We start from the raw sequence: 14,381 nt of genomic DNA, 5'->3' as shown, positions 1-14,381 counted from the left end.
TGGGTTGGGGGGAAGACTGGGGGAAGGGGCCATGGGAGGTTGGGAGGAGGGCGATTAGGGCTCAGATCAAGCTGGTTGGCCACTGCAGTACACGTCATAGTGCCCAGTTATTCCACCATTCCTGTCACTAGGCTTTTATGTATATATAGATGCTTTCTTATCACTTAGAACTTTTATTTTACATTTATCCTTTGGTCTTTGAGGGCATTTAACATTTTTCATCAATATTACTTGTATGCCTAAAAATGATGAAATAGCAATATAAATTGACTAAAATGTTCCCCAAACTTATGTTCATAGTCCAAGTTCTTAGAACACTTTTTTAAAGTTTCTGTCTGTGGTTTTCTACATGACATTGTCTCCTATGCCATCAAGTATATTTCTTAAGAGTTCTCCATTATATCTGGTATTTTCTTCCAAGCTTCTGCTTGCTTTGTACAGGTTTTGTTGCTATCACTTTCTTAATATTGCCAGAAACTATTAACCACTGGTTTTCTGACAATAGCTAGGACTCTTGTATTTCTTTCTTAGTTGGCTTGTTGACTAAAATGTCTTAGGATTGCAGTTATCCAGGTGTTTTATTAGGAAAAATAATCAAGTCCCAGATATTTTTGTGAGCTCATTTTTTAACAAATTCACATCTGTGCAGGCAGTGATAGTTCATCCTAACAGCTGCCTGGCCAGATGTTGGGTGCCATAGATTATAAGATACATTCCAGTTTCAGAGGTGTTTTGAGATGACAGGATACTCAGAGGCAGAGACTAGACATCTAAGGTATAGATTATTAATATCCCTCAAGAAAATCTTTCAAAAATAGAAGAAATCAAAGCTATAGAAAAGACTTTGCTAACCCAAGAAAATCCAGTCTACATATCAAAATTGCCCACCAAGAAGCACTGTTTAATAAGTAGTGATGGAACAAGTGTTTAAAATATATATAATCTTAGGATTTTGTTTTATATTTATACCACAGTACCAAATGGATTCAAGAGTATGCATAAAAATAAATAAATAAATATTTTTTATAAAGTTCACTGTGAGCCAAGAACATTTTATGATGAATTAGATGTGAAAATATGAGAAACAGTATCTGACTTCAAGATTTTGGACCTGAGGCCCTGTCTGGGTAGCTCAGTTGGCTGGAGTGTCGTCCCATATACCAAATGGTTGCTGGTTTGATCCCTTTCTCTCCCCCTCCCCCCCTCTTTCTTTCTTTTTTTTTAAATTTAATATATTTTATTGATTTTTTACCGAGAGGAAGGGAGAGAGAGTTAGAAACATGGATGAGAGAGTCATCAATCAGCTGCCTTTTGCATGCCCCCTACTGGGGATGTGCCGGCAACCAAGGTACATGCCCTTGACCGGAATCAAACTCGGGACCCTTCAGTCCGCAGACCGATGCTCCATCCACTGAGCCAAACTGGTTTCGGCTCTCCCCCTCTTTTAAGCTTGTCCTCCCTACAAGGATTAAAAAAGAAGAGCATCTGTGATGAAGTGGGTAGGAGGGAGGGCGTAGTCGAGGGTAGGGTGGATGTTGGTAGGTAGGTTGATGTTCAGAACCATTGCAAAGATTTTATAAATTTCATTTGGTATTAATAGGTGGATTTTTTTCTCTCCTTTTTTGTGACACTAAAATCAACTTTTCAGAGTGAGCAGATTTTTTGTTTCTTCTCATTGGTAGATGGTGATCATTTATTTGGGAAAGGCTTAGCTGGTTGTGGACATGTTTTTTACCTTCTAACTATTTTTATCCCACTTTAAAATCCCCAGTTATGTTTTGCCTTGTCTATAATTAACCAGTGGTGATACTCAGTTTGTAACAGTGAGTAAAGTGGTGGTTATGGTGATTGTGATTTGGAAAGTTCTTTATTTTTATGACTGAGATCTTCTGGGATTTACATATGCAACACACCATTCTTCTACTTTAAAAAGGGAGGAAAAAGTCTTCTCTTAAAGGGACCACCAAACAAGTATATGTATGTGTTTTGTACCTGTGATCTCTCACTCTTTAGTTGTAGCATTAAATCCTGGTAGAGAGTATGTATATTTACAGAACAAAAAGTTAATATAGACTGTATTAGAGTTATCATGGAGCACAGGGTACTTATACAGCTTGAAAACCTTAGATTTACTTCAGAATAATGTTTCTTTCCCAATTCACCTCTCCAGTTTGAGAAATGTCCATTTATAAATTGACTAATTCAGGATTACTTATATGGGATTAAGTAAAGTTCTTTTGTTATAGATGTAGGCCTCATTTAAAATAATCCAGCTTACCATTCCTTAGGTTGACTTGAAATCTTTTTATAATACATTGTTTGCTTTTATTTTCATAGAAAAAATATTTTAAATGAAATAAACAAAGCTTATGCTATTGAGAATATGATTTTATTGTGTATATTTAGCTTTTATATATATATATATGTATTTTATTGATTTTTTACAAAGAGGAAGAGATAGGGATAGAGTTAGAAACATTGATGAGAGAGAATCATCGATCAGCTGCCTCTTGCACACCCCCTACTGGGGTGTGCCCGCAACAAGGTGCATGCCCTTGATGGGAATTGAACCCTTCAGTCCATAAGCCGACGCTCTATCCACTGAGCCAAACCGGTTTCGGCTATATTTAGCTTTTGAATAGTATCTATTTTTTTCCTAAGGCAATAGAAATGAGATCTGTTTTTCTGTTATCTTATTAGAGACTTAAATTCTTAATTTGTCTAATTCTGCATCCACTGAGCCAAAAGCTGAGAAACAGTTTCCTGGGAAATATTGTTTTAAATAAATTCATAATTCAGATACCTGCTATAACCTGGATGGACATCGAAACATTATGCTAAATGAAAGAAGCCAGTCACAAAAGACACACATTGTATAATTCTGTTTATATAAAATGTCCAGAATAGGCAAATCTGTAGTTTCAGAAAGTAGATTGATGGTCATGAGTTACAGTGACAAGGAATGGGGAGTGACTATGAATGGGTATGGGTTACTCTTTTTGGAGTGATGAAAATGTAATATTTGATAATGACAATGGCTGTACAATTCTGACTAAACTAAAAACCATTGTATTGTTATATTCTACTTTTAAAAACCTATAGTCTTGCAATTTAAAATTTCTGTTATACTTTTTAAATTTATGGTTTGCCAGTTAAATGCTATGTTCTTAATTCCTTGACCTCAAAATTGTTTGGTTTTAAATTCAAGTAAATGGTATTAAAACTTAGTTTCTTTTCATTGAGCCCACCTGACTTTTAACAAATTTTCAGTGTTTTATCACTTTCTGTTTACAAAATTAATATATAGTTGTAGTATCCAAATAATGAAAATGTTTAGAAATACACAAATACGCTGGCCTCTTTAAATATGATGACTGTGTTAACTTGGATATATATCCTTTCAAAACTATTTCTAAACTTATGTTAACCTGTATGTCCATTGTATAAATAAAAACATGGGGTTATAGTTTATACCCTATTCTATAGCTTGCTTTCTTCATTTTAGTATTATATGTTGGGCATCTTTGTCAGTGTACACATTTTTTTTTTACTTATTTTGTTTAATTTTGTAGTTTAACATTTATGAAATGGGGCTGCATCTTGGGATCTGTGGTCTGTCAGAATTTAATGGGCAGTGTTATTTTTTAGACATAAAATAATAGCATATCATAGTTATTGGAGCCTGGGTTTTAGTGAATGTCCTATAAATGGACATTCTTTTTAATTTTTTATTTGCAATTACAAACAATGTTATAGGACATATATCCTTGCATATTTTTTTTTTCTCTGTAGGGTTAAATTGTTACAAGTGAAATTGCTTTGCCAATTTTAATAGATTTTGCCAAAATTTCTTCTTAAAAGATCAGTTTACATTTCTGTGTACAGTGGAAGAGAGGGCTTATTTTCTCAACCTTCATCAATACTGGATATTCTCAGTCTTAAATCAAAATCTGATGTGCAAAAAAATAACCATCTTGTTTTTGTTCTCATTATTTTTAAATTGAATGAAGTGTCTTTATTGTAATTGTACTAGTAATCTTTGTCCACCTGTATTATGAGAATTTTTTATATTTGAAATAATGATTCTCACATGTGTGGCAGATGTTTGTTGTATAAAGTTTATTTTTCTTGGTCTTTATGGCAGGTTTTGTCACAGGGAAGTTTGAAACGTGTATTTTTTTTTAATCTAAAATGTTTTTAGTCCCCCCCCCCCCAATTTTGTTGTTGAAGTTGTTCACACTATTACTGAAACCTTTGTATGGCACATTTTTTATCAGAGTATTCATGAGTGCTGATTTTCTTTTGTAGTACTGATCTGAGTTCTTTTCCTGAATTTGTTAAGAAAAATTAAGATTAGCAAACCATTTTAAAAGCATTTCTGTTTGGATGTTGCTGAACATCAGAATTATAAAATCTGCTTAATGAATAGGATTGCTTTTTTTTATTCTATTTATATCCATATTAAGAGTCTTTTGCTTTTATTCTATTTATATTTTTATAAAGAGCCTTGACTTTATATACTTTTGTTCTAAAACACATCATAATTTTGTAATGGGTTTTAGTGGAAAGAATACTGTGCTAGAAGTAGATACGGGTTTTTCCCCTGTATGTGTGTCATTAATAAATGGTGTTCTATTGGGTAAATTCCTTAAACTCTTTAGGTCTGTTTTCTCATTGGTGGAATGGAAAAGTCGTAGTAAATATTTGACTTGTGTTTGGCTTAAAATTCTAGTATCTTGCTAGTTTTGTTGATTATTAAGAGTCAGTGCATTTTTGTGCATTGCATTATTTCCTCCCTTAACTTGATGCAACTATATTTCTCAGTATTTTGACACAGTACTCTTGTTTCTGATTTGGTTGGTCAGTTGTTTTTAAGTATATTCTTCTAGCTTTTTACTGTGATCTGTTTAAGCATCTTATATTATACACAAATTATGCCCTAATCATCTTTACATAATTTTGTTCAGAAAATATTTGTGATAATCAAAACAAAGAAATAAGACATAGAATGAAGATGAAATATGATTTGGAGTTTTAGGAAGAAAAATTGGACTTAGATTTGGTGCAAATAAACCTATTCCAATCTCATCTCTGCCATAGTGTAGAAAGACCATGAGCAAGTTAATTTGCCCCTGAGACTCAACCTCTGTAGTTTTGTAATTGTAAACAGTAGTAATTCTTTCACAGGATTATAATGATTAATCATAGCCATTTAATAGACATTTAGTAACTTATTCTCCCTTTAGATGTAACAACTAGTGATAGATAGAGCCAAAAGAAGGACTTTGATATATATGTGTGTGTGTGTGTGTGTGTGTGTGTGTGTGTGTATAAGCTATTAAGCAATTAAATTGATTAGCCTCAAAATCTTGGAGTATATCTAAATGCATTTCTTTATAACTTTTAAATTCATCCTTTTCCTCTCTTGAAATATGTGCATTTGAGTTTATATTTTTATATAGAGAATCCCCACTCAATGGGATTATGTTTTGCTTATAACCATCCTTTTATAAAGGCATCCCAAATAGACAAATAAGTAAAATTAGTAAACTTAAAATAGCACTTGCCTAGTTAGGATTGTATTTCTGTGGTAACTAGCTTTCACATTCATTTCTAGAAATGCATCACATATATCATATATAAAAGGATAAACTTAAGTTATGTGTTTATATTTGAATCTCTGTAACTAGTATATGAATTTTTTTTTTTTTAAATCCTCACCCAAGGACATATTCATTGATTTCCTTTTCCTTTTTGGGGGAAGGTGTGAGGGCAGGGGGAGAGGGAGACATCAATGTGAGAGAGAAATAATTAGTTGCCTTTGCGTGGGCCTGGACCTGGGTCCGGAATTGAAACCAAGACCTTTCAGTGTATGGGACACCATTCCAACCAACTGAGCCACACTGGCCAGCACCTATATGACATATTCTTAAGAGCAACTTGTCATTTATTAAAGTTTGTTTTCATGTGGTCTCTGAATAAGTAAAATAGGTTACTGAGGTTCCCCTCCCTCCCTCCCTTTTTTTTTTTTTTTTTTTCCCTTCCTCCCTGATTAGATTATAAGAAATGAGATCTTTCCATCTGGTATAGATTGTATTTTAGAATATTTGCTTTTAAGTCTTCCTCTACTAGGTTTGGATTAAGAAAATTTGTAGTTCTGTTATTGTAAAGAGACAGCATTTGAAAGAATGAATGTCTTGAACATAAAAGCGAGAGATGCTTAGCGAAATGTGTTGTTTTACAGCCAAATTTATATCCGACTGTTGGGCTCCAGACACCAGGAGAGGTCGTTGATGCCAATTTTGGGCAACATCCTTTTGTGTTTGATATAGAAGACTACATGCGGGAGTGGAGAACCAAAATACAGGCACAGATAGACCGGTTTCCTATTGGAGATCGAGAAGGAGAATGGCAGACCATGATACAAAAGTAAGTGAAGAAATTTGAATGGATATTATTCAAAAGTACTTTTTTATAAAATACTATATGCCCAGTGCTGATGGGGTCCCTTGGTCTGGCCTATGGGGATTGGGCTGAAACCAGCTCTCTGACATCCCCCAGGGGATCCAAGATTGAGAGAGAGCGGAAGGACAGGCTGAGGAACCCCACCAGTGCACATCAGGACTGGGGAGGGACCGCAAGAAGGCTACAGGGCACGTCTGGCCCATCTTGCCCAGACCTGATCGCCCGAACCCCAGCAGCAAGTTAACTTACTGGTTGGAGCGTCTGCCTCCTGGTGGTCAGTGCGTGTCATAGTGACTGGTTGAACGGTTGGACACTTAGTATATTAGGTTTTTATTATATAGGATGTTATTCTTTTGGTACAAAGTAATATTTTAATATCTATAAAAATAACTTACTCTCTTTGAACAATTAAAAATAAGGTTTGATTTGAACATACAGAATAGTATGTTAGTCTGACTTATTAATTTGATGGAACAAATAAAGTGACACTAGATCACTTAGGTTGGGTTCATTCATTTTCTATTATTAGTAATAGGATTTAATTTTTTCCATCGGTTACATGATCAACTAATAATATCGATAGTTCCAGTACAAAATATAAATTCAGAAAGATAATTTGGATTGCATAATACGGGATCATTTTTATATGAATTTGACTATGTTCAGTAGTTTAAATATTTATAGGAGAAAAGAATTATTATCCAATAAGATTAAGCATCAAAATAATGATAAAGTTTATATACTGGAATACAGACTTAATATGTACAATATAATTCACTTTTCAGGATTTGGCTACATTTTTCTAGTGAATGGGTTATTCTGCAAGAATAATGTCAGCTATTTTTGTTTACTATTATCCCTGCTTTGCTGAATATTTTTTATCATGTAGATTTAGGGAGGCTCTAATTGCTCCTATTCTAAATAGAAAAATCTGACCAAAAACCTCTGGCTTAAGAAATTTAAAAAATCTTATTATTTTAATGCCATTTGCTTGTATGTGGTATTATTAGACATTTAAAAGGAGGTAAAGGAAAGGAAGCCAAGGAATAGTGAAGATGGAGTTAGGATCCTAAGTTCAGGACAAATACTTATGATCCAGTAATAGCAGCAGGGGAGGATGGGCAATAGCATCTACTCTAGGTGTCAATAGAAGTACTTTAAAATGAATAACCTTTCTCGCAACTCATTTTTTTACCAAAAAATTGCAATTTGTTTTATTAGGTTATTTTTTATGAAAAAGTAGAATTTCTTTATGGAAATCAGGAAAATATAATTCCTATGACCTTTTTAGACTACCTTTGCTGAAAGGCTCAAGATGACGCCAGATATCAGTAGTACTAAATGGTAGCTCATAAAGCTTGAAATAGTATAAACTTATAAATGAGATAAGCACCAGTAAGTTTAAATAGTCATTTTCACTACTATATCCAAAGAAAAAGACGAATTCTTTCAGATACCATTAATCTGACACAGTTCATCTTAAACGTCTTTTGAATTGCTTTGAACAGGCTGAAATTGAAAAATCTAATAAAGGTTTTTGTGTGTACCTTTTGGAGGAGATATGATTGGAAGATATGTTGATGATTCTGAAAACATGCTTCTTCACTAGAGCAATTATCATCAGGTATTGCAGAATCTGCACTAGTACTTTTGTCCTGCAGTTGAAAGAATAGTGAATCTTGGCCCAGAATCTCATAGTTGCCATGAATTAGAGCTAAGATAAGTTGCTTTCCTGGGGTCACTGCCCTTTAATGCTTTAAAAATGGTCACCACTGAACATTATGGCAGGATAGTAGCAGAGAAAACATCATCTTATCCTACAGCCAGAGTTCTGTGAGGGCCCCCACCCCAACCAACCCCATTCTTCACAAAATAGACACTCACCATGACCTCCTGGAAAATTTATTTTCAAAGGTTCTGCCTCTTAAAATAATTTGCATTAGCCGAAATAAAATGAAAAATTCTGTTTTTCTAAATGCCCTCTGGTCAGTCCCGCTTCTCTGAACCACTGCTTCTTCCTACCATTTTCTAACAGATCTTTAGTAGACCAGATGAAGGCAGGTTTAAAGTTGAATATTTGGCTTTATTGACTATCTAGGTTAATACTGTTTAGCCAGCAGTTAAATGTAAATACATGTTTTGGCCACTTGGTGGCTTATTAAAAATAAATCTGTTCTTTGGAACAGTGTCGCTTACATATAAATGTCATTTGAATAATTAATATCAAGGTGCACAGCCATACCAATTGATTTAGATTAGAAGGCTGATTAGTATTATCCAAGTTCACTTTAGTACTTCTTGTGTTCCCAACTTGTGATATATCTACTGTAATAGATAAAGAAAAGGGTTAAAGTCCAGAATATAAGGAGTTAATCTGTTATTTTACATTTGTTTTATTTTACAAAATGACAACACTTTATTGGGATAAGTTGTAATAAACATGAAACAGGAATTATGGTGAGTAGGATTGAATATAAGGATGGGAAATAATTGTAAAGGTCCTGGAGAAAATGGGGTGTCCTTGATTCTCTAATAAATACTTATTTTTAGGGACAGTAGTCTCAACATAGCATTTGCAGTTATCTTTTTGGAAATACTACAAGAAAGAACAAAATGATTTTTTGAACATTAAACTTGAGGTTATTAAAGCCTTAATTATTTAGGTTAGTTTTGTAACACCAGAGTAGACCTTATTTATGTAAATTGTAGTATAAAGCATGTATTCTCTTGACTAAAAGGTGTGTTCTTTTTTTTTAAGAATGGTTTCATCTTATTTAGTTCACCATGGGTACTGTGCCACAGCAGAGGCCTTTGCCAGATCTACTGACCAGACCGTTCTAGAAGAATTAGCTTCCATTAAGAATAGACAAAGTAAGGACTTACGGTGCATGGCTAACACTTGCTTTCAGATTATAGGTTTGGTGAACGATTTTTATAAATTTGTTAAAGTAAATTTTAAAATTGATGCTTCTGGAATTTATTTTTATTGATGTATTTTAAGATTACTTTTTAAAAATTCACATAGGACTGATAGTTTTGATCTTAAGCCTTTATTGCTTAGGTTCTAGTGCTTTTAGCCAGAGCAGTGTGGCCTGTTCTTACAAAGGTAAGTCAGCATGATAACCGTACCATAGTTAGTCATCATAAAATTGGTGTATCCATCAGGAAGGGTATAACTTGATGAGAATATAGGCATAAAAACAAGGCAAAACCATAATGGATGAAAAGAAGAATTTTTTATAGGTCAAACTGCTATAATATCATTGACTACGTTGTATTATAGCTACTGTATGCTTTGTCTCACTATATAATAAGTTCTTGTGAACAGGAAATGATCACATATTCTTTGTATCCTCATCATCTAATATAACAAATACCTGAAACAAGGAATGCTCAATGAGTATCTGTTGAATTCAGATCTTACTAAGTCTAGCATTCTTTTAGTACTGGTTCAAAGATTATCATAATTACTTTCAATAGTAAAGATATAAAATGAAATGATTATATTTGATAAGACATTTTGAGTATTATTTCTTTGACTTTCCTATGGTCTTCTTAAAAAACACTATTATTGAGGAATGGTTGACATTAAAAGCTGTACATATTTAGTGAATGTAATTTGATAAATTTGGAGATTAGTATATGTGCATGAACCCACCAATACACCATGTATGCCATAAAAATAGCCATCTTTTTTAAGGATTTTTTTAATTGATTTTTTTAGAGAGCGAGGGATAGGGGAGAAGGGAGAGAGAAAGAAATATCGATGTGAAAGCAAAACATCAATGGACTGCCTCCTTCGTGCCCTCTACCAGAGATTGAGCCAAAACCCTGGTGTGCGCTCTTACTGGGAATCAAAACTAGCAACCTTTTTGTGCATGGGACAACACCCAACTGTCTGAGCCACACTGACCAGGGCCATCTTCTTTACTTTAGTTTTTATTACTTCAGTATTGATTAATAGGTATTTTTCCTATATTACTTATACGATAGTGTTTCTACTCTTAGAAAAATTAATCTTTTGCTCTTTTTTTCTAAATAGGAATTCAGAAATTGGTGTTAGCAGGAAGAATGGGAGAAGCCATTGAAACAACACAACAGTTATACCCAAGTTTACTTGAAAGAAATCCTAATCTTCTTTTCACATTGAAGTGAGTTTGTTTAATAAAATATGCTATATTTATTATATATCTGTGTTATATGTAACCAAAATAATTTCCATGTTTTAATTTTTGTTTAACTTTCTTTCAAATATTGACATAAGATTTTGTAATACAGTTCATTTAAGTAACAGGTTACAAAAATACTTGTATTGAGGAGTATAAACAGATGGCATCTTTTGTTTGGTCTTCTGTCCTTCTGTCTCTGTTTCCAAATGTGAAAATCTTATTTAGAAGATGGGAATCTTATCTGCAAAGTACCTCATAGTAAGTTTGTGGCATTTTAAAAAATCGTGATAAATATACATAACAAAAATTTGCCATTTTTACGTGTACAGTTCAGTAGTATTAAGTACATTCACATTGTTTTGAAATCAGTGCCAGCTGTCCATCTCCAGAAACTTTCTAACTAAAACTTGGTACCCATAAAACATTAACTCTCCATTTCTCTTCTTGACAACTAACATTCTGTTTTCCGAATTTGAATTTGACTACCCTGTGCTCATATAAATGTTGTTTGTTAACTAGCTTATTTCCCTTAGCACAATGTCCTCAAAGTTAATCTGTGTTGTAGCATCTGTCAGAATTTCCTTCCTTTTGCAGGCTGAATGATATTCCATTGTATGCATATGCCACATTTTGTTTATTCACTCATCCATCTTTATTCATTTGTGTTGCTTCCACAGTTGGATATTGTGAATAATGCTTTGAATAGGGGTGATGAAATATCCATTGAAATTCTGTCGTGTTCTTATGTACAGTTTGATTTGCTACCAAGTGCGAATACTATTTTGATTAAATTATTTGATGACTAAAAAGGTAGTCCATTTTGATTTTATTATATCTATAGATAAGCTTTCATTTTCTTGGTAAATTTTGATTCAAGGACATACAGCTTTTGCATATAGTCTATTTTTCTGGAAAATTTAAAAATATTCTAACCAGTATAGTATATAAAATCACATTTAGTGCTTTTAGCATACTATCTTAAGGCCAAAGTTATTGATAAATACAAGTTATTAAATTATCTCCTTTCAGAAATCTGTTGCTATTAAATAAATGGCTATTTGAAGATTAAGTAAAATTTTTTTCTTTCTTTAGAGTGCGTCAGTTTATAGAAATGGTGAATGGTACAGATAGTGAAGTACGGTGTTTGGGAGGCCGGAGTCCAAAATCTCAAGACAGTTATCCTGTTAGCCCTCGACCTTTTAGTAGTCCAAGTATGAGCCCCAGCCATGGAATGAATATCCACAATTTAGCATCAGGCAAAGGAAGTGCTGCACATTTTTCTGGTGAGATTCAATCTTATGACATTATCTTTATATTTTTGAACTACAATAAAATTTTTAAAAATCTAGACACTTCTGTAGCAGTTTTGCATGTGTGTATCTCAAGATACTGGAAGAAGAACTATAGGTGGATCAGATGCATGTGTTTTTAGTACCAGGAAGTAACTGGAAGAGCTATTTCTGAGAATAAGTTATTATAGCATATCTTTGTAAACAGATGCTAATGTTTAAGTTGTCTCTAGAAATTAAATCATAGATATTTGGTAACATATAATTATGTTTTCATGAAATTTAAATTTAAAGGTAGTGATGTGTCTGTGATGTCTTATGCCACCAATCACCAAATCTAGTTGGGCTGTCTGCTATCTATCTTATTCTTTCTCAACCAAGCTTAGTTCATTTTCTCCTGTTCACCACCACCACCACCACCACCATCACCACCATCACCATCCCTCCTCACTCCCCCACCCTCCTCGGTCGTGGTTTTGTTTTTTTGCTCAGCAGCCTTATTATCCAGGGCTTTTGGTGTTCTCTTGATTGGAATTCTCACCTTTCTTAGTTTTTATGATAATTTCTACAAGTTTATTTCTAATCCTCCTTAATCTTCCTTCTTTGCTTATCTCTTTCATTCTGTTTTCCCCATGGTGTTATCTTCCTCAGTTCATTTAACTTTATAAAACAGAAGTCAAGTGCTGCTTCCTTTCCTTTCATAGAGTAACAACTTAGCTTTTTCTCAGTCGGCATATAGCTCTCTTTATATCACCATCCTGTACAGTGCAGATCCTTTTCATGTTTGTATCCTTAGCTGCTTCTCCTCTTGAATATCATATACAGTCACTTCAGACTTGGACAAATTCTTAGCCTCAATAAAATGGGGGTGGTGATAACACTGCTCTTATGGGGGATTGATCCATAATGAAGCCTTCAATAAATGTTAGAAGAGATGGTAATTATAGCTCACAATTAAGTGTACATAAATCTTTTCAAAGAAGTTAACTGTTTACTATTTAAATAATCCATTGATTTAAATAGTCCTATATTTTAAATACAAAAGTCAGAATATGGGTATATTATTTACAACCTAATAATAAATAAATGTTTGTTTCTATTTTTAAGACCTATCTTTTTTTTCCCCCCAGGTTTTGAAAATTGTAGTAATGGTGTAATATCAAATAAAGTACATCAGTCATATTGCCATAGTAAACATCAGTCAACTAATTTGAATGTACCAGAACTGAACAGTATAAACATGTCAAGATCACAGCAAGTTAATAACTTCACCAGGTAAGTGATTTCTCTAGCTTTTACATTACTATAAGCAGCCTAATTCAGGTTATGACGTTTAATAATTTGGAAAATTTGAGTTATATGGCTAATAATGGAGGTCTAGGAGTTCCCAAGCCCCCAGAGAATAAAAGGTTAGGGAATAAGTTTCCCAAAGCTTTTCCGTTTCTCAGTATGCGCATAGGCTCTTTCTTTGTTCTTTCGTATTACTCTCCATTCCTTTGCCCTTTTAGTGAGGTTATAAGGACAAATGCAGGGCTCTGCAGTCTACTCTTCCTGCCATCACAGACCTATACAGATGATCACACACATGCTATTTGTTATGTTTCCAACTTAAATCAAAGTATTGCATTTAACCTCTAGTTTTAATATATGATATGTTTACAACTATTTTTTTCTCTGTGTGTGTATTTTTGTTGTTGTTGTTGTTGTAAATTAATGTGGAATGTTTACTGACTTTTAGTTAACTAATTTTACTAAAAAAAAAAAAGCCCAAACTCTTATTTGAGAGCCTGTCTTTACGTAGCTTGATTATAGCAGATGTGGTTGTCATTTAGAACAGTGGTCTCCAACCAATGGTCTGCATACCACTGGTGGTCCGTGAGGTCCAAACGTTGGCAACTGCTGGTTAAGGAAACCTTTGGCACAGCAGTTGCCAACTGGTGGTCCGTGAACCACTAGTCGTCCGTGAGGTCTGAAAGATTGGCAGCCGCTGATTTAGAACATAGAGCATGAGGGTAGTATTGAGGACCTATTGGATGTTAGCCATTTTGTTAGGCAAGAAGAGCTTTGAGAGAAAAGAAGACTATCCTATATAATAAAAGGGTAATATGCAGATCAGTTGAATGGCCGAACGACTGGTCACTATAATGTGCACTGACCACAAGGGGGCAGAGGCTCAATGCAGGAGCTCCCCCCACCCCCACCCCCGTGGTTAGTGCGCTCCTAGCGGGGAGCAGGCCTAAGCTGCAGTGGGACATCTCCCCCAGGGCTCCTAGACTGTGAAAAGGCATAGGCCAGGCTGAGGTGTGTGTTGTCCCTCCCTCTTCTTTCTCCAGTGCATGAATGCTGTGCACCCGACCTCTAGTATCACTGTTATGACATACTCAGGTTTAATGTTCATGAAATCTTTTAAAAGTTTCTGAAATGTAATCACCTGAATTCAATACTAATGTGTGAAAAC

General features: G+C 34.1%; 1 protein-coding gene across 1 annotated transcript in view; it reads left to right on the top strand.

Moving 5' to 3' along the window:
• RANBP9 (RAN binding protein 9) overlaps positions 1–14,381 on the top strand; it is an 82,776-nt gene that overhangs the window by 51,324 nt on the left and 17,071 nt on the right. The window contains exons 6-10 of the mRNA XM_036448401.1: positions 6,245–6,429; positions 9,224–9,336; positions 10,508–10,616; positions 11,727–11,917; positions 13,054–13,198. Of these exons, the coding sequence (XP_036304294.1) occupies positions 6,245–6,429; positions 9,224–9,336; positions 10,508–10,616; positions 11,727–11,917; positions 13,054–13,198 (743 nt within the window). The remainder of the gene's footprint in view (positions 1–6,244; positions 6,430–9,223; positions 9,337–10,507; positions 10,617–11,726; positions 11,918–13,053; positions 13,199–14,381) is intronic.

The sequence above is a fragment of the Pipistrellus kuhlii genome, unplaced genomic scaffold (genome assembly GCF_014108245.1).
Source record: "Pipistrellus kuhlii isolate mPipKuh1 unplaced genomic scaffold, mPipKuh1.p scaffold_m20_p_2, whole genome shotgun sequence".
NCBI lineage: Eukaryota > Metazoa > Chordata > Mammalia > Chiroptera > Vespertilionidae > Pipistrellus > Pipistrellus kuhlii.
This window is presented reverse-complemented; position numbering and strand designations above follow the sequence as displayed.